This window comes from Vipera ursinii (assembly GCF_947247035.1).
Source record: "Vipera ursinii genome assembly, chromosome: 3".
In the NCBI taxonomy this organism is placed as follows: domain Eukaryota; kingdom Metazoa; phylum Chordata; class Lepidosauria; order Squamata; family Viperidae; genus Vipera; species Vipera ursinii.
The window spans coordinates 195,130,264-195,151,886 of record NC_139516.1 but is presented as its reverse complement, the minus strand read 5'-3'; the positions used below and the strand labels follow the sequence as shown (position 1 = coordinate 195,151,886).

Below are 21,623 nucleotides of genomic sequence, written 5' to 3'. Positions count from 1 at the left end.
ATGAAAGTGATGGTTAGAACATTTTTAAGCATGAAGTGATGGTAATGTACTACTGCTTCTTTTTCTTGGGAAATGAATGCACAATGGGCTTGATTAGTTTGCATATTATTTCTTGTAATGCTGCTACTAAGTTATTTTAATGTGACTAACCTTTTCATTTTCTCCCATTGCTGCTAACATTTCATTTTGATGTTGCCACACTACTACTCTTATCACAGTTCCTGACTTAATACTAAATATTTACTATATTTAATGGATAAGTGAATCCTACCATTATTTTGTTAATACATAGTATACAATATTATTTTAGTAAATAACAATATTTTGATGTTTGTATGATATTCTGTTTAATCCTTATGAAAAAGTCATTTGTTTTCTATTTTTAACTAGATATGTTAAGGGTTCATTAATTCCAAGAAGCTTTAAAATGTATTGCTAACCCATGTTAAGAGTTTTATGTATTTAGAGAAAGTCTGTCTCAAAATTTCAGATGTATCAAATCAAATTAATTCCATTGGCATAAGCCTTCTTCTTGCAAACTATTCAGGAATCCACTTATGGTCTATCCTAATTGTACAGTAACACTAACATATTATTTTTGTTGATCAAATACTATTAATGTAAAAAGTATAAAAGAGAAAGAGATCAGAAAGGAGCAAAATTAGACAATGGGAAAAAATCTGGAATTACAATGCAAATGACATTTACACATAGTATCAACAACACTAGTTTTCACACAGGGACAAGTTTAATCCTAATTAATTCAATTGAATATAGCCAAAATAATTATAATAAAGACAGAGAGTCTTATTTTTATCCTTGCATACTTATGCTGTTTCAACAATCAAAAAAAGAAGCAAGAAAATGAAGGAAACTTCAACAATATCTTTGATCAATCCATTAAAATATAACTCTTGAAATTAAGTGGCTATCATCCCCAAAGCCTTTAATTAAAAAAAATGTCAAATAGATGCAGAAAAAAAATAAGTAAACAGCAATGTTAATTAGAAAGCAGAAATCAATCTTTTTTGTCTGTGCTGTGATCTTAATATTTAGTTTATTTTTTAAAAAAAATAGTTTTGTCTTTCAATCATTATAATATCTACACAATATATTTTTATTGTTGTTGTTATTATTACCCCTCTTCCTTTGGGAGCCAACTATTTTCAGAGGAAATGGGGCGAAAGAGGAACTTTCCTTATCTTTAATTTTAAATTATTTTACTTAAAAAAGAAACCTCACCTGTCACCGAAGTGTGACACTTTTCTCGATTTTGATCAGTTGAGCATATTATGTTGCACAAGCTGATGCTTATTTTCATAAAGTACAAGAAGCTAAATATTTTCCCTAGCCCGCTGTGAACATCTTATAAGAAACATTTCTGAAACAACATCATACCTCCATTTTTATTTTTCACGTTTTAATTTGCTTCTGAACATTCAGTAATGGGGTAAATTAGAAGGAAACAAACAATGAAACAATGAAACAAAGCAGGCATGAAATAAAGCATGTACAGTCTAATCATTTCTGTGGTTAACAAAAGAATGTCCAGTAATAATATACTAGTATTAACCAGAAAGATTGACAAATCAGAAAGTATTACATCGTAAGATCTCATTTCTACTGGAGAGTAGGAACATACAATGAAGTCCCACAGCATTTATCTAGATTATGACGTTATCCAATCATTGATGAACCATTAGAAAGCGTGCAATTTTCTTTCCAATGCCATTCTAGGGTCTAGAACTTAAATCTAGAAGAATATAAAAGACCAAACTAGAATTCTACATGCTAAAGGAAGCATTGACCTTTCTTTTAAGAATGTTTCTGAAATTTTATAGAACAAAGTTAATAATAAGCTTAACAATACAAGCAAAATATAATGCTTTATATTCCTCACTGTACCTGAATTAAATACAGTAAAGATTGCCAATTCATAGACAAGCCTGTCCAATTTTATATTAACTATTTGGAAAATTGATACTTAAAAAGTGAGCCAAGCAGTCAATCTGTGAAATTACTGCATATAATACAAAGACTATGAATGCATATTATTAAAGGATCAAAAGTGCAAAAAATATTTTTTTAAAAAAAATAGGAAATTGAATTTAAATTAAGACAAGTATAGGTTTATACTTTGCAGGGTTAGTAGTTTGGTCTAGTGCAGGGGTCGGCAACCTCGGCTCTTTTATGACTCGTGGACTTCAACTCCCAGAATTCCTGAGCCAGCTATGCTGGCTCAGGAATTCTGGGAGTTGAAGTCCACGAGTCATAAAAGAGCCGAGGTTGCCGACCCCTGGTCTAGTGGTTAGGGGACCAGGCTAGAAAGTCGGACACTGCAAGTTCAAGTCCTGCCTTAGCCATGGAAGCTGGCTGAGTGAACTTTGGCCAGTCACTCTCTCTCAGCCCAAGATTTGTTGCTCTGTGGAAAACAGAAGAAGGAAGACACATTGTATATGTTCACTGCCTTGAGTTATTTGCAAAAATAAATAAGGCAGGATAAAAATAAATCAATAAAAAGTCCATATAAGAGAAAATTACTTATAAAAAGGTGTATATTAGAAAAATATGGAAAATGTGGACATCTTAACATACTGTTTAAAACAGTTCTCATTGTGATACATAAACTGAAAAGCAACATTTAATATTACAAAACAAAACAAAGAAAGAAAAACAGAGTATAGCAAAATGGAAGGTAATATATCTATAACTTGAGGCAATCGATGTTCGGCCTCAAAATCATTAAATAACTGGCATTATTCTGTCTCCATCTATCTACTTATTTCAAAGTTTGTATACCTGTTTGTACATCACTTTACCCACATAGAGACCTATAAACACACATATACGGACACACATATTTTTAAAAGCTGTTGTGTAAGAATGTGTGTATCGGTATGTATATTTATAAACAAATATCTCACTGTGTAGTGACTATCAACCGAACAGCAACAGTAGTGTGCAAGATGGAAAACTCAGGAATTCCAGAAATTGAGAAAACATTTAGAAAATATACTTATGAGACAGTCCCAAATAAGTTCAAAAAGAACTATGTTAGGAAATAAATGCAATAAAATTGAATATATATATATATATATATATGCATAAGTAAAATAGCATAGAATGGAATATGAAAATGAGCAAACTGAAGGTTGTACATTTTTATTGGACGACTTGTTTGTCTTATTGGACTTTAGATTTTTGGGTGGGAGGGGTGAATGTATGTGTGTGTTTGTGTGTGTGTGCAAGATAACAGATGAATTATAGGAAATATCATTTTATTACAACAGTCAGCCATCCAATTCTTTTTTCTGCTTTCAAAAAGGTACAGTTACGTGGGATCATCTACAGTTCTTTTAGTAATGTAGGGAAGATTCAAAATACTCCTTATTTCTCTGTTGCCATTTCTCAGTTCTCAAAGTTATTTTCAAAGAAAACACCCAGACAGTCACATTTGTGCTACCTAGGTTTGCTAGTAAAGTCTTAATAAATTACCACTGAGACTAATTTGGTAGAAATTGGATAAACTGGAGAAAAATGGTCTTTATTCTCATTTATGGTCAGACTTGCAAAATGAAAGGTTCTGCAGTTTCAAAGATGAGCCAAAATAGCATCTTATAATGTTAAATAAATTATATTCTTTATCTTTCTGGATCAAAGGTAATCTCAAACTTAGCCATAATGTTCTCACTCCAAATTGGAAACAAAATAATTTATACCATTTGCCTCCATCCTTATGTACCTTAATACTAGTTGTTTAGTTAATCACCTTTTTCCATTATATCTGAACTTCTAAGCTATCATTATACAATCCTTCTCTCTTTGGCTCTTTGGCTCAGAGGCATTGCACCCTAAGAACCTCATCCATAGTTTAGACACTCAGGGGAAAATGTTCAAATTGGGCAGTGGAAATTGAGAATGCATATGTATAATGCTACTCTTTTCCCAGTATATCATGTCTTATTGGACCACAATTTGTTAGATCTTAATTTGGTCCTAGTAACTTTGTCACCTATATTATCGTGAGGTTTTTGCTTTCCGAGCAATACTTTATAGATATAGATATAAAAATAACTTACTCTTGTCATTGAGTGAATTATAAATTATAAAATAGATTTGCTCACAGCAATATCTGTAATTTTATTTTAGAACAAGAGAGAAATAGTCATAGTGTTTTCTAACTGTAAAGTATACTGTAAGTTAATTAATCATTGGTGCACCATTGAAGGATCTGAAGGACCAGCCTGGGAGCAGACTGTCCTGGGGGGGTAGAGGGAAATCTATGTGATCAGTGAGAATCAAAACCATTGTGATTCATAAACAGTTAATTATCTGGTATTGTCTATTATTTATTTATATTAAAGGAAAAGGAAAGAAAACAGAAAAGAAAGAAGAGAACTTCATATCCCTTGTTCAGCATTTGCAGAAATAAGCTTAAAAAGATGAAAATACTTTGAAGTAATTTGCATTAGAGCAGAATGATATTCTTACCATTGTCACCTCATACTTTCTTGGGTAACATTAAAGTGTAATGAGTTGTGCAGTTCTTCAAAAGTTCCCACTGCCAAGAGGCATCTAAAACAAGAGAGACAGGGAGGGAGGGAGGGAGGGAGGGAGGGAGGGAGAGAGAGAGAGAGAGAGAGAGAGAGAGAGAGAGAGAGAGAGAGAGAGAGAGAGAGAGATATTTAATGAATATCTAGTATCTTGAAGAATTGATAGGAAATGTATCTAGATTATTTTTTACCACAGAACAGTAGATGTAATACCTGTGCAGAAGGCACCACCTGGGTATCTCCTCGGAGCTCAGAAGCTAAGTACATTTGAATCCAGTTAATAATTGGATGGAAGATTACCCGGTAAAACCAGAACTGGGCAGTTAATAAACTTCTCAAAAGAGAATGGCAAAGCAGCCAGCACTATTGCCAAGACAACTACATGGACTTGTCCATGAAGTTACATGAAATCAAATTGTATTATGAACAAAATATGTGCATTTGAGAAAATATTCATTACTAATATTATTTTAAATAAATGGGCTTTGTATTATTTTATTTGTCTATGGAGATTTTCAGTCATCCAGATCATGGTTGTCCCAAAGGTGCTTTTTCAAGAGGCAACTGGACTTTGTTGTATTGCTTCTCACCCAAGAATCTTCTTCAATTCTGAGCTGGATGAGAAGTGAAACATCTTCAAAGAAAAAAAGCAAGAAAATCCAGTTGCCTCTTGAAAAAGCACCTTTGGGATATTATTTTATTTATGATTTATTAATCATTTATTTGGCTGTCCGTCTCACATGAAGCAATACTCGGCAGTAGCAGTGGCAATTGACTAAAACAATGAGTTAATAAAAACAATAATTAGAAAAGGATAAACATTTTACACATTATAAGCAAAGCATTATAAAAAGTAGTTATTAAAATAAGAATATTATCAAAAATTATCCCAGTTCCATAAGCTTGGTATTTACTTAAGAATGTTTCTTCAACATAGCATTGGCAGAAAATAAACTGTAGAACTGAAGACATGGGATATAAAAAGATTGTTCTCACAATTGCTTTTAGGTCACTGGTCACAGCATTTTGATCTACAGCCACATTGTTGAACATGAAGTAAACTACTACTGCTATAAAGATGGATACCAATAACACAGGGGTGTCAAACTCAATTTCATGGAGGGCCGCATCAGCATTGCAGTTTCCCTCAAGGGGCCGGGTGGGTGTGGCTGACTGGGTGGGCGTGGCTATGTGTATGGCCTACTGGGTGGGCATGGCCAGCTCTACATCGTTCACATCAAGGGTGCCTATGGGGGCCTGGGCAGGAGTGGGACAGATCTGAGGGTCTCTGGCAGAAGGAGGGTCTCTGGGCCAGGGCCAAGGCAGTGGGGGCCGTTCCCTCACTGTTTCCAGGATGGCTTCGCGGGCCGCATGAAACCACTTCACGGGCCGGATCTGGCCCCCGGGCCTTGTGTTTGACATGTCACATGTTCCATTTTTTATCTCTAATATAAGAATCTAGGAGATTTGTGATGTTTTATTATCAATTAGATATCTAATAATGCCAGCTCAAAATAAATGAAGATGTTATGTAGGCCCTTTTCTCATTTTCCCAAAGCTAATTATGAAAATTAAAGTTTAGGACCAGTTTCTTTAGCTTTTCTGTATTCAAAGAAATAACAAAGACAAACACATATTTGGCTTCTCTTTCTCTGAGTACAAATTGCATACTAAAAAAAAAATCTAGCTCTTTAGGGTAGTATGGAGAAACTGTAACAATAACCTAAATCTTTTTCTTTGATATTTTAAGATAATTCCTAGCTATTTTGTTTTTATTTTGCAGTAAATGAAGGAGGTATCAAACAGGCATCGAATCTGTGTCCAGATCCTGGAGAACCTGAGAATGGAAAACGAATAGGTTCAGACTTTAGGTAATATTTACAAACCCAAAACTTCACATGCATTAGGATGAGTGAGCTGGCTCAGGAATTCTGGGAGTTGAAGTCCACAGATCATAAAGTTACCCACCGCGGCATTTGGGTGTTACCTTTAAAATTAATCTGATATATCTCACTGCAAAAAGGAACTTTAACATTATAATAAATGTTTTACTTAAGTTTTCATCTATGTAGGTATTTAAATAACTGTTACTCTACAGGTAGTCCTTGACTTCTGACCACATTCTGAGACCAGAATTTATGTTGCTAAATGAAGTGTTTTATGCCCAATGTTATGAACTATTTTACCACAGTTGCTAAGCTAATCACTGCCTAGTTAAGCAAATCATGCAGTCATTAAGTGAATCCATCTTTCTCCCAATGATTTTGTTTGTCAAAAGTTGGCTAGAAAGGTCACACTCATATGGCCCTGGGATGTACAGCCATTGCAAATGTACATGCTGGTTGCCAAGCACCTAAATGTAGATCATGTGACCATACTGTGATGGTTGTGAGTGTGAGGACTGGTCATAAGTCACTTTTTGCAGTGCCATTGTAACTTTGAACAGTCACTAAATGACTGATTGTAAGTCAGACTAGCCATATGGGAATTGAGGGTCATTTGTTTTAGCATTATGGCTATGTAGCATGAATGTATATGTAGTTCCATCAAGAAAAGTAGCTCTAGATTGAAACAGCTTTCAAAAATATAAGACTGCAACTTAATCAGCTGGAAAGAAAACTTGATCAAAGGAATTAATTTGTCACAGTGTAAATTTACAGATTTCATGTATTTTTGTTCATGGCTATTTCTTCCAAATCACCTAATTTAGGCATTCTATGCAAATACACACTGTGGAAGCAAGATTAGTTTATATTAGCACGTCTTCCTCTGTAGATTAGTCTAAGTTGGCAATATCAGTGCCTTATTTATGTCTTTAAATAGGGTAATATAGTAAAACTCTTTCAGGTTCATTCTGAATATATATTTCATTCTGACAAAGTACAAGGATGATTATAGTTTCAAGAAATAAACAAGCCAATGTAAGTTATTATCCAGGAAACTTCTCAAAACATTTTGACATGGTTTTTGTTTTTATGAGATGTCTCTAAATCTCTGCAAAGACCCAGCACATGGATCACTTTGATTTTTATGGACGACCAGTCCGTGAGACCTTCACATATCTACCTTGTATTGCAGCCTCATCAGATCACTATGAAGTAATGCTGTAGTCATAGACAAGTTGTATTTATTATTATGAGGCTTTTAAGTACACTTAATTGAAAAGTTACCATATTTGAATGAACATCATAAATCTATCTACTCTTGCATTTAAAAAAATGAGATAACTTTTTAGATAACATAAAATTTTATGAACAGTAAACATATAGATTAAAAATGAACATGTTTTGAGTTTCACATTAAATAAATTAAACAATGAGAAAAAAAGTGAATGTTGAAATAGATCCATTTGAATGTGTAATACTAACTAAAATTACAGAAAGGAAAAAAGAATGAAAGAAATTTCACACATCTTCATTTGTTTTTACACATACCTTCTTTTTAAGACAAACCAGAACTACCTTTTACCTCAAAGGGAATACTGATAGAATAAATGTAATAAAAGATTCAATTAAACTTTGAGAAAAATAGTACATATTAATCTGTTTTTGATATGTTCAATTTTAGCTTGGATTCAACAGTTCAGTTTTCTTGTGACGAAGACTATGTGCTACAGGGGGCAAAAAGCATTACCTGCCAAAGGATAGCGGAAGTTTTTGCAGCATGGAGTGATCACAGACCAGTGTGCAAAGGTAAAATACGAAAATCTGTATTCTTCCATGCCAGTTTTCTCCACTTCTTTTGTGTTGCAATAAGAAAGATATCTTGAAAGCTGGGCATCGACAAGATGGTTAAAAAATGACGGTGGATAGTATCTTGACTTTTCTGACACATATCCCAGTTTCTGAAAACACTCCAGCTGGAAATTATAGTTGAAATAAATCCTACTGACTCATTCCAAAAGCACATCCCCTTTGTGTAGTCAAATAGTCTTCATACCTTCAAATAGTATGGTTTTATTTTGCCCAAACAAACAAACAAAAATTAGGGGGCTTGTTCCATTTCTGTTTCATTTGCTATTGCTCATGTCTTCCAGATGTAAGGAATTTTGCTAGATGGTTACTAGGTTTTCTTAGCTAGGTCATATACAGTAGTTAAGTAAATATCATCACATATCTGCTTAGATTAAGAGATTCCATAGCTACTGTATCAGGGAGGCTGAGAAAAAAAAATCTTTAAATTCAGATTTAATTCCAGAATTTCTTCAATCCTTCTCTCCAAAGTTGGAATATAGCCAATTCATAATGCCTCTTTTCAAATCACTGACTTCTCTTCCATTCCTACATTAACCAGGGAGTTGTGGTGGCAAAGTGGTTAGAATGCAGTATTGCAGGCTAACTCTGCCCACTTCCAAGAGTTAGATCCTGACCAGCTCAAGGTTGACTGAGCCTTCCATCTTTCAAGATTGGTAAAATGAGAATCCAGGTTGTTGGGGGCAATATTCTGACTCCATAAACTGCTTAGAGAATGCTGTAAAACACTTTGAAGCAGTATATAAGTCTAAGTGCTATTGCTATTTACATTTAAAGTGACTGATTTGGATATTCTTAGGCATTATTTTTTTTAAAAAAATATATATTTCTTTTTTAAAAAAGTGTATGTATATATATATATATATATATATATATATATATATATATATATATATATATATATATATGTGTGTGTGTGTGTGTGTGTGTGTGTGTGTGTGTGTGTGTGTGTGTGTGTTAAATGCTTGTTAACTATTTAGATTACCTTGCTAGGCCCCAAAAATGGGACAAATCTTTATTTCCTGTTTTAGCCTAACCGAAGGCCATCGACAGGCAGTAGTCACAACAGTGACAGCTCATATTTGTGTAATTTTTTTTAGATTGCTTTAATTCTTTGTTAGCAATCTAATTTTTTTTTACACACACACACACACACATACACACACACACACACACACACACACACACACACACACACACACACACACACACATATATATATATATATATATATATATATATATATATATATATATATATATATATATATATATATATATATATGCTTTTATGGTGTTTATGGTGTCCTGGAGAATATCCCACTTATTTTGTTATAAAAAGCTTCTCTTCTTTTTTTCATAAAAGCAGCTGGATTGTTCTTAAAATCAGTAAATCTTATTTTGTTTAACCTGCATATGCAAATTTATATTTTGTGCAATGCAGAAACTTTCATATGTTCCTCTTCAGAGGTTCATTTTAAGATCTAACTTAACTTAAAAATCATACTGTATTATTTCACTTGTATATAAATAAATAATACTAATGGTAATTAGCACCTATCTCCCTATTCTTTAAAAATCTCGAAATATAACTGTTAGAATTTTTTTTGAAATAATATCACCAAGAATGTATACAAAAAATAGAAGCATGTTCTTGAGTGAAATATATCCTGTATTTTTTTCTAATAAAAAGTTAGCATTCTTAAAATACAATTTACAATGCAGTTTTGCATACAGTATATGGACCTAAAATTAGATGTATTGGTATTGACTTCTATTTATGCAGAAACAGGATTTTATTTTCCTATGCTAAAACCTTGCAGATTTATTAGAAACATGCTGTGCTCTTTATTCTATTTATTTTTATATGTGATTTTCTTGTTCAATAAATCAGTACTAATAAAATTTTATGGCTGTATAATATAGTGTTCATCAGTTACTTTTAAAATGATGTAAAACAAATTTTAAAAGAGTGGTAGCAGTTAATATTCTGAAGTACTATTTTATTATAAATACAGAAGATTTCAGCTGAATGTTTGATTTTAGTTTATCATTTGATAAGACATCCTGCTCTATTATTGCTTGTTTCATAGCACTCAATTGGCAGTTATTTGTCCATGATCTCATGTTTTTAAAAAGCATTCTATTAAGTCTCACATGTTCTTATCTTATGAGAATTTTGAATGTGAGCTCCTTAGTTTTATAGGATGTAATATTACTTTATTGTTCCTACAATATAGGATTATATTTGTAATCATAAAGAGAAAAAATATATTAAAAATTAACAAAGATGGATGAGAATACCAGGAAGGTTAAACACAGTAATTTTTGTTATATATGAACATTACTGAAAGTTAATTAGTGCTGTATAAAGTTATGTATTACCCAGTTTATCTAAGAGTAACTGGAGCCCTTGGCCATAAAATTTGCAATTAGTCAGAGCAATGTTCTACTTGAAGAACACATTGCCCCAACATTTAAAGTATCCTGCTAACGATAGATTACCAGGCTGTTAGCAGAAAGTAATATTAAAAGGGGGGGGGGAAATGTCCTATTACAAGCCATGAGAAAGTATATATTAACTTTCAATCTAATCAATCAATCTACTCCTTATTGGAAAGTGGTGAGCTGCTGAAATTTGAACATTAGCAGTTTTCACCTAGCCCATACACAGTGATGCATTTTACCAATTCTGTTCTGGTCTTTCTAATGTTGAATTTTCCCATATTAAAAAAATGACTTAAAAAGTCAGTCAGCAGATCAGAATAGAAGTACATTGTCAGAATTATTTTTTCTCTGTCACACTGATACACATACATGTATATAAGAAAAAAAATGGCTTGATTTTATACTACTTTCCCTTATGAGATTTAATGTCAGTCAGCCTTTTATTCATTGTGTTGTGAACAATAAGCTTGCGATCTGTATTATGTGGTTTTGCAGACATACTGTTTGGAAAAAATAATTTTACTGCAGTATAATGGGTCAATAAACCACAAAGATTCCTAAAATTCAGGCTGAATATTTAATAATCAAATTTATACAGCTGCCCATGTCACAAAAAAGTGACTGTCGATGGTTATATAAATAAATAAGCTGAATAAAGTTTAATCCTGTTTTTACCATATTCTCCAGGAGCACTTCTTCCTCTGAACAGGCTAGCTTTTCATTACTTACTTGAACTGACATCTGTTTTTAAAGATAGTTCTCTGTCTTATTTAGCTTCACTGGAATTCTTCCTTATTGGTCTTTGGAATAATTTTATACATGGAAAATTTTATTTTATTTTATTTATATGGCTCTCCCAGCTCAAACCAAACTCTGGGAAGCTCACAGCTGAAGGATTAAAAAAAATACATCTCTAAAATAACATAGAAACAGAAACAATCATATGGGACCATAGCTAAGCTTTCTCATAACACATTCAGCCCATGCCATTCTCACCTTATCCCAATATTTGTGAGAAGAACCAGGATTTAAATGCTTTGCATAAGATTAAAAGGATAGGGGTCTATTCTAAGGACATCAGGGAAATCATGGTTCATTCCATTTGAGTAGAAGTGGGTATCTAATTTCACATTTTTATCCTGCCTCTGCCAATTATAACAGATTGGAACAAAATTAAACCTTCATAGCAATGTGTTTTGGAGTAGTTTGTGCAGCAATGGGATAAATTCCTACTTTCTTATCACAGAATCAACAGAACAATTGGACAAAACATATACAGGTAATCCTCAATTTATGATCACAATTGAGTCCAAAGTTTTCTTCGCTAAGTAAGATAGTTGTTAAGTGAGTTTTGTTCCATTTTAGGATTTTTCTTGCCATAGTTGTTAAGTGAATTTGGCATCTCCATTGAGTTTGCTTGTCAGAAGGTCGCAAAAGGTGATCCCATGGTTTCACAACATTTCAAACATCATAAATATGAGCCAGTTGCCAAGCATCCAATTTTGACCATGTGACTGTGTGGATGCTACAATGACAAATGTTTGTAATTCAAGGATTACCTGTAACTAGGAAGAAACAAAAAATGTGAAAACTATGGAACCATTTTCATGAACAGTTTTTGCAACCCTAAAATTCCAATTAAGCACTGGTTTAAATGGTGAAGCAATAAGATGTAGAAGACTTTTAAATCTCTAAAGACAAACCTACAAAAATGGGGCAATATTTCCTTTTTGCAACAATCTACATGGACCATGATTGCTGAAAACTGACAGTAGAATAACCTACCATTATGAAATGGAACATAATAATAATAATAATAATAATAATAATAATAATAATAATAATAATAATAATAATAATAATAATAATAATAATAATATAAAGTTGGAAGGGACCTTGGAGGTCATCTAGTCCAACCCCCTGCTCAGGCAGGAAACCCTATACCATTTCAGGCAAACGGCTGTCCAGTCTCTTCTTAAAAACCTCCAGTGTTGGAGCATTCACCACCTCTGGAGGCAGATTGTTCCACTGGTGAATTGTTCTAACTGTCAGGAAGTTTCTCCTTAGTTCTAGGTTGCTTCTCTCCTTGACTAGTTTCCATCCGTTGCTTCTTGTCCTGCTTTCAGGTGCTTTGGAGAATAGCTTGACTCCCTCTTCTTTGTGGTAGCCCCTGAGATATTGGAACACTGCTATCATGTCACCCCTCACCCTTCTCTTCATTAAACTACACATGCCCAATTCAAGCAACCGTTCCCTATATGTTTTAGCCTCCAGCCCCCTAATCATCTTGGTTGCTCTTCTCTGTACCCTTTCTAGAGTCTCGACATCTTTTTTACATCATGATGACCAAAACTGGATGCAGTATTCCAGGTGTGGCCTTACCAAAGCCATATGTGAACATTCACCCTAAAGTATTCAAATCACAATTCTGACAGAAAGCAAGCAAGAAAAAGGGGGTTTCAAATACCTACCCACCCAGTATGATATGGCTCTTCCTAATTTACAGTTTTCACCATTCTCTTCTACAACAATTTAACCCAACCTGAATCCCAAACAGCTGTCCTTGCTTGCTCTGGCACCATGAAAGTATAAAGGGTACCAGAAATGAATGGATTATTTTTTTCTTTTATTTTTGAAGCATGCTGCTCAAATCATTGAAACAGATATGCATTTCCCCCACTGGCTGAAACAAAGTATAGATTAATTCCTTTCTTTCTGAAGAAATTAGATTGCAGTGTTTTCAGGGCAGTAATTCTCACCACCATATTCGATCATCAAAGAGCTAATAACCAAATATGCTTAATGATTTGTTCAGCATTTTAGATTATATTTAAGAAAGCAACTCCATTGAGTGGTAATCGGGAGAAACAGGCGCTACTTATTATGTTCTGCTTGCTATCTCAGTAGAAGAACATTGATTCTTTAGAGAAAGGATTTTGACTGTGAAGGTCACTTTTAAAATTTTCTTGGCTTTACTTTCTCCCTTTTCTTAGATCACAACAATGAAACTTAAAGTCTAATCTCCTTTGAGAAATATTGTGAATTATTTTTAAATTGCTTTATTTAATATGGAGGTTTGTTAGTAAAACTTTTGCATATGTATTTATTTCGCAAATCTATGCACACTTTCACAGGAACATTATCCTTTAGCTCTGTTGAAACACACTTCCAAGTAAACAGGTAATCAGTGTCCAATGTAAACTTATTTATTTATAGTTATATCATTCAATTTATACTGAACCTTGGTATTCACAACCTAATACACAATTGCTTTAGGTTTTTAGAAAAGCAGAAAGCAGAAAATATAGCTTCAGATTTGAAATAGGGATGTTTTCTAGTTGTGCTGCTGAGGTATTGATTAATCCACTTGAACTATTGCTTTTCTAGTATCCTTAAAGTTATACCCATAGATTCTAATATCCAAGAGTGCTAGTTGTCAGAAAAATGAAATTGTGGTATTTCACTTACAGATAAATGTAGCAATTTGATTATAGCTGTTGCCCTCTAAACCTTGATATGTGCAACTAAGTGAGAGTTTGCATAATATCTCCCTTTTCAGATTGCTAGATGAAAGTTGCTGTGCAAAAAGTCCATTCAATAAAATACACAAAATAAGGACGAGGGGGGGGGATGGTTTTGTATAACTTGAAAAAGTACAAACACTTTCAGAAGTGTCTTATCAACCCCGTATTGCAAAATTATGTCATATACTATATTAAAATGTAGTTCAAAAAGTAAACTAAAAGTGCAGAACATATATTAAATTTAATGAAAATTCACTTTTCATTTACTGCAGAGTTCGAAAGTTGTTCAAAGAAATTGGCTGGATTCATCAATTTTACAAAGTAAAGATAGAAGAATGAGGAAGGGAATTAATCTGTAAAAAAAAGCTTTCACAGTTTTAGAAATTCAAAATTATGTCCTCTTCCCTGCAAAAGTTTTAGAGTGTTACAGTGATGTTTAAAGTACCAAAGATAGCAAGTTAAATTCATCATCCCTTCTATTTATAGAGATTTATTCTTTCCTGCAAACAAAAGCGGGAGGAAGGCAATGTAACAGACTATTATTGATTTTTTTCTTGCAGTTGCCCCCCTCAGCTCTATAAAAACATATTCAGTTCCAGAGATTACTTCAGATTTGGCAAGTACACACTGGAAATATAAAAAATGCATCTTTTTTACCCCTTGATCCTTCCACAAACATCCTTAAGAAGAGAACAAAAATAAAATTAGTGCAGTGGTAACAACAGAAATTAATGGATGTTCCAAATTTTCACCATAAAAGCCAAAAAAACCCTGATATTCATCATGAGTTCATTTTAGTTCAAAGACATAATGAAAGTAAGAAAAAGAGAAAGAAAAAAATACAGCACCTTGGGTATTTTTTTTTAAAAAATAATTAATTAACCTATCTACAATTAGGAGGTTAAATGTAATATACTTATGTTAATGAACCTTGAAATCTTTAAGCATGAGGAGATTTTTTTTGGGGGGGGAGGAGGAGGAACTCAGTGGACCAAAATTACTATCCTCTAGACTAGGGCTTTTCAAACTTGGCAACTTTAAGATGTGTGGAGTTCAACACTCAGAATTGGAGAATTCTGGGTGTTGAAGTCCACATATATTAAAGTTGCCAAGTTTGGAAAATAGTAATCTTGAATTAAAGCAGGTTTGGACTCAACATTCTTGAAGCTTTCCAAGTGCTCTACATTCAATGGCTACCAGAGAATTTTTTTAAAAAGGTCTACTTGTCATAGTTTCAAACCCTGCAAAATATTTTTTTCTTCATTGTAAGAATGTGAAATGAATAATTAATGACAGGTCAGAGAACTGCATGTTGAGGAGATATGTTGCTTCTCATGTCTTTCAAGTTTGCATTCCTTTCCAAAGAACAAGGAGTGATTATTCCTAGTTCACATTCATTTTTTTTTGTTTATTAGTTTTATTCACTTATAATATAAAATGTGAAAATACAAAAGCAAATAGTAAGGGACAATAGTAAAGAAAGGGAAAACAAAAAAGGTGTGAAGAAAGGAAGGGGAAGAAACAAAAATCATTGACTTCCGACTCTCTCTGTTATAGTAAAATCAGACATTAAAATCAAATCTCAGCTTTTTACATTAATATAGTAGTATGCACTAGCCATTTCTGTATCGGCAAATCAGTCTAATCAGTAAAACCCAAAATTGTAATGTCACTTTTATTCACCTCAAGCACAAAGTCCAGAAGCGGTTTCCAAGTAGAAACAAAAGTATGTATGTTCTATTCTTTTATCAGCACAGTCAATTTGGCTATCTCTGCTAAGTCCATCAGCTTTTGTAACTATTTGTCCATGATAGGAATCAAGGCATCCCTCCCCTCTTGTGCTAGAGTAATCTTGCTGCCGTCACCATATATAAAATCAGAGTTCCAATTTTTTTTCCAGTTCTCTTTCTATTAGACGCAGAAGAAAAGTTTCTGGTTTAATCTTTATGTTCACTTTAAGAATTTTCTGCATTAATGTATGAATCCTACTCAATATTTCTTTGCCTTATCACATATCCACCATAAATGATAAAAAGTCACTACTTTACATTTACATTTCCAACATTCAATTAAAATACCTTTATACATTCTAGATAACTTACCTGGTGTTAAATACCAGTTCATTTATTTTATTTATTTATTATTTAGTTTGTTAACTTCAGTTTTTGCCTATCTCACTGTAGGGCTACTCTAGGTGGCTTACAACAATAATAAGGAAGAAATGAAAAGAGTGTACACAAAACAGAAGTAAGATAACAGAGCAATAAAATAAACAATGAAAAAAGAACACAACAAGAAATACAACTATATGATTACCATAAAAGCAAGATGGACAGATAGATAATACTTGAGAAGGTTGCTTCTTTTGACTCATTATCATCAGAATCCTCTCTTTTCTACAGTAGTATGCTTGAAGTTTCAAAGACAGTATTGATGTGGGTGTAAATAAGAATCAAGCCAAATCATGCATAAACCCTACATTTTTTATGTTATCATTTCATTGAAACACACCATTGCAGGTGAACATGGTAGGTGCTGTACCACCTACCTGAGAGTATGGTCTTTGAAATCAGGATTATTTCATTTCTGAGTAGCTAGATCAAAACACAATCCAACAATTGAGATAGACCATCAGTATCAAGTCCTAATAAGGACAGGTGCAGTTTGAACAAAGAAAGTAATGTTGGCTGGCTGGATTCCATCTATCTTGACTGCATGCCAAATAGCAATGATCACATACTGTATTTATGAAAAAAAAATACATTAATATCCAGAATTACAGTGGCGATGTTTGTTGGCAAACCCCTGGCCCCATTATTATCTTGTTGCTTTAGGACTTTTTGTATGTAACATTGAGTCATTCTTGACTCCTGGGAACTGTCTGAACAAGTCCCTGTAGTTTTCTTGAAAAGATGTCAGAAATTGTTTGCCATTGCTTTCTTCTTCTTAGGACTGAGAGTGACTGAGAGACACATTGGCTTTGTAGACTAGAACTCATGCTCTCTGGGATTCTAGCCTCATGCTTAGCCACTAAATTAATCTGCTCTGTTATGAGACTAGATGTTTCTTGCAGTATCCAATCTGTTTCTTATTTGTCTTTGTCCTCCCTTTCATTTTTCTACTTTACAAGAACTTTTAGTTTGTCTTTAGTGAAACACATTGCTGTAATATATCCTTTATATTGAGCTTTTTAATTATTCTGTATTTATTTTTACTTATTTAAGGGACTAGGTGGCCATTAGCAGCTCTTTTATTTTACTTTACTTTAGTTTTCGTGTTTCTATAGGGTATGATTAAAAAAGTCAAGATGGTATCCCCATTGGTGCAATTGAAGCAACTGCATTAATAAAACCATGTATTTCACTAATGTATCTGTGTATGAGAACTGTTAACAAAATCCACATATATTGGGCTTCAAAATGTAGAACAAAGGGTTCTTCAATAAGCTTTTATTTAAGGGATTTGAGAGCATGCCACGGGATCATTTATCCTTAACAAATAAGACATGAACCTGCAAAATCAAAGAATAATAGAACAGAATAACAGAATTGGAAGGGGCCTTGGAAATCTTCTAGTCCAAGCAGGAGACTCTATACCATTTCAGACAAATGGCTTTCCATTCTCTTTTAAAAAACCTTTGGTGATGGAGCACTCACATCTTCTGAAGGCAAGGCATTCTACTGATTAATTGTTCTTGTTCTCAAGAAATTTCTGCTTAGTTCTAGGTTGGTTCTCTCCATTGCTTCTTGTCCTGTCTTCTGATGCTTTGGAAAATAGGTTGACACACACACCCCTTCTTTTTTTGCAGCCCTCAAATATTGGAACACTGCTATCATGTTATCACTAGTCCTTCTTTCCCCTCTTCTTTGTGGCAGCCCCATAGGTACTGAAACACTGCTATCATGTCACACCAGTTGTTATTTTCATTAAACTAGACGTACCAATTCCTGCAACCGTTCTTCATATGTTTTAGTCTCCAGACCCTAATTATTTTTGTTGCTCTAATAGACATATCACAAGCTGTCTTAATGAAAGTATCAGATGTTGTGCTCCTTTTGTTAAGAATAATGGCTGAAGGAAAGTAGTTTCACATAATTATTTGGAAATGCTTACATTTTGGTTCTTAAGTACTTATGTATTGAAACTACCTTGTTGCTTTAATCCCAAATGGAATTTTCCTTTGAAAATTGCATTCTTTTCTGAAAGTTTCTTATGTCTGTTTCTTTCATTTATGAAAGGAACACTGGGATCCATTTTGTAGTTATGTTCCCTTTGCAGTCTAATTATGTTGCCGAATAACTGCTAAAAACATTTTTGCCCCTAAAATTAGCTGGAAACATCAACACCACCTTTCATCTGTCTCACCCAACACCTGTGCAAGAGTCTTATTGCACTATTGCTCTATTATACCTTACTATTTTGACTCCCTCTGCACTCATTTTTTTTAACAAAAATAAAAGTTAAAAGATTTGATTTAATGTAAGACAATCAGAATAATTTATACTTAGGTTTTATATGAATCTGTATCTGTTTACCCTAACATGAGTTTCATTATTATATTTTTGGTGCTTAATCTCTGAACTCATACAATGTATTTTTTCCTTAATTAAAACCTGTCATTTTCCCATAATATAGCAGATGGCAGTGACAAAAGTGATTATGGGACATGACTTTTGAATATATTACTTCGTAAAATATCTGAAATGCTTTATAAATAGCAACAGCTGTCAGATATACATATGGAAGAAAAAGATGTTTCAGAAGAATATCTGAGTTTCCATTGTAGAATTTGGAATGGAATTATAGTTCAAATGTCTTCTATGAAATTTCTAAAGTCTGTATTTCTTTTCAATATTGTTCTTTAAAGCAGTTTATTTGGCTCAGGTTGTTAGTTACGTGCACCATTAAGCACAAAGCATGAACATAAAGCACCTTCTGTTCTCTGGCAGAACAGAACTTTTGAATAGTTGTCTTTTTAAAAATGTCAGAAATAACATACGGTAGTTAGTAGGGTTAGTAGCACATCAGTTAAACTGTTTTCTTACTAGTTTGTGGACAATGTTATTGTTTACCAAATTTCTCCATCTCATGTATTTTAAAGGTGCAGCTCAGTGGCTCAGCAGTTAAGATGCTGGGCTTATTGGCTGGAAAGCCGGCACCCCAAGTTCAAGACCCAAACGCCACATGATGGGGTGAACTCCCATCTTCAGCCCAGCTCCTGCCAACCTAGCAGTTTGAAGCGTACAAATTTGAGTAGATAAATAAGTACTACTTTGGTGGGAAGGTAACAAGGCTTCGTGATGTCATGCTGGCCACATAACCACAGAAATATCTTTGGACAGCACTAGCTCAATGGCCTTGAAACTGAGATGACCATGCCTCCCCTATATTCGCCAACAACTAACAGAGTAAAATCTGCAGGGACTCCCTGCATTTTAAAGCATATGCTTAACACTTATTAAAAACTTAGTTAGCCTGTTTCGATGTCTGGTTTTCCTCTTGCTCCGTCTTCTCCAGATTAGCTTTCTACTTTTGCAGCAGTTACATCATTCTCACATGTCTCTGTTCCTAAGTTCAGTCCATTAACTGGATGCCCCCATTACAGCCTTTTTAGTTATTTATTGCAGCAAGAGGTATGAAGTTAATTTATTTGTGCTCTGAATATCAAGGACATTGCTGTACATATTTATAAGTGAATCTTGATGGTTTATGGAATCAGTTGGAAAGAATCATTTAGGTTATTGATTGCAATCTCTCAGTTCTCTCACTAGTATACAATCACTTAAATATGAGCCAGCAGTGTGTAACAGCAGTCAAAAAAGCCAATGCAGTCCTAGGTTGCCTTAACAGAATGTGTGTGTGTGTGTGTGTGTGTGTGTGTGTGTGTATGGAAACATTGCAGAAAAGAGCAACAAAGGTTATTGGACTGGAGGCTAAAATATACGAAAAACAGTTGCAGTTTGGGTTTGTCTAGTGGGTTGGATTTGTCTAGTGCCAAGGTAGGCAACCTTGGCTCTTTTATGACTCGTGGACTTCAACTCCCAGAATTCCTGAGCCAGCCTGGCTCAGCTTGGAAACCTCTCTCTTTCCCGTCAGCATGGCTGGCTCAGGAATTCTGGGAGTTGAATTCCACGAGTCATAAAAGAGCCAAGGTTGCCTACCCCTGATCTAGTCTAATGAAAACAAGGACTAGGGGTGAGATGATTGCAGTGTTCCAATATTTGAGGGGTGGTCACGAAGAGGGGGTCAACTTATTTTCCAAAGCACCAGAAAGCAAGCCAAGAACCAATGGATGAAAACTAATCAAGGAAAGAAGCAACCTAGAACTAAGGAGAAATTTCCCAACTGTGAGAACAATTGGAGTAGAACACATTGCCTTCAGAGGTTGTGGGTGCTCCATCACTGGAAGCTTTTAAGAAGAGATTGGACACCCACCTGTCTGGAATACCATAGTGACTCCTTCTTGAGCAGGGAGTTGAACAAGGAGACCTCCAAGGTCCCTTCCAACTCTTATTGTATTCTGTTATGTTCTGCGAAATGTGTCAGTAAATGGTGAGAAGAGCCCAGTAAACTCAGTGTGATCAGAGAAACTCTTAGTATAAAGAGGGCCAGTCTTCATCCATAGTGGCAGACGTTCACAACCACCCAACAGACATAACCTATAGGAAGTGTTGTGGCTAGTTCTCATCCAAAATTTTACAGTGTTGTTTGGTTAACATGAAAAGGGCAAGATGCTATGGGTGTTATGTTTACCTTATATGCAGTTCTATCATTCATCTCTGTTGTATTTGTTTCCTTTGTCACATTGCTATTCTATGATTCATCTCTATTGTTCCTATGATACATTCATTTCTTGTTCCTATTGTATCCTCTCTCTTCCTAACAAGATGGCTTCTGCACAGTCATGGCTTGTATTATATTTACTTACTCTACATGAAATGTGGTTCTGCTCTTCTCTAGCTTCTAGAATTCACCAGAATACATAGTCATAATCCTAGTCACAAATAAACATATCAATAAATGAATTCACATAAATCCTTCATGACTTCACTCCATATAAGTAGCGGTTCTATGATTGGATTATATGAATAACTCTTGAATCTCTTTCCATTCAAAATGTGCTAAGTGCCCAATTATTTGGCACAATTGCTACAAATATATGTTGCATTTTTTCAGCCATTGTGGTTCTGACTGATGCAAAATATTTTTTTTCATTCTCCTCACCTTACTCCACTTCAAGGATAAGCATATTTTGAAAAAAAAATTCTCATGGGGGATCTTGCCTTTATAAAGAATGTAAGAAATGTGTTTTATTGTGAAAGCATCTCTCCAATGGGACTGTTTAAG

The 21,623-nt window shown here is 34.0% G+C and overlaps 1 protein-coding gene across 1 annotated transcript in view; it reads left to right on the top strand.

Moving 5' to 3' along the window:
* The window catches only part of CSMD3 (CUB and Sushi multiple domains 3), a gene marked incomplete at its 5' end in the record, with an annotated part of 537,637 nt that overhangs the window by 183,303 nt on the left and 332,711 nt on the right, over positions 1 to 21,623 (top strand). The window contains 2 exons of the mRNA XM_083360336.1: positions 6,337 to 6,424; positions 8,121 to 8,245. Of these exons, the coding sequence (XP_083216462.1) occupies positions 6,337 to 6,424; positions 8,121 to 8,245 (213 nt within the window). The remainder of the gene's footprint in view (positions 1 to 6,336; positions 6,425 to 8,120; positions 8,246 to 21,623) is intronic.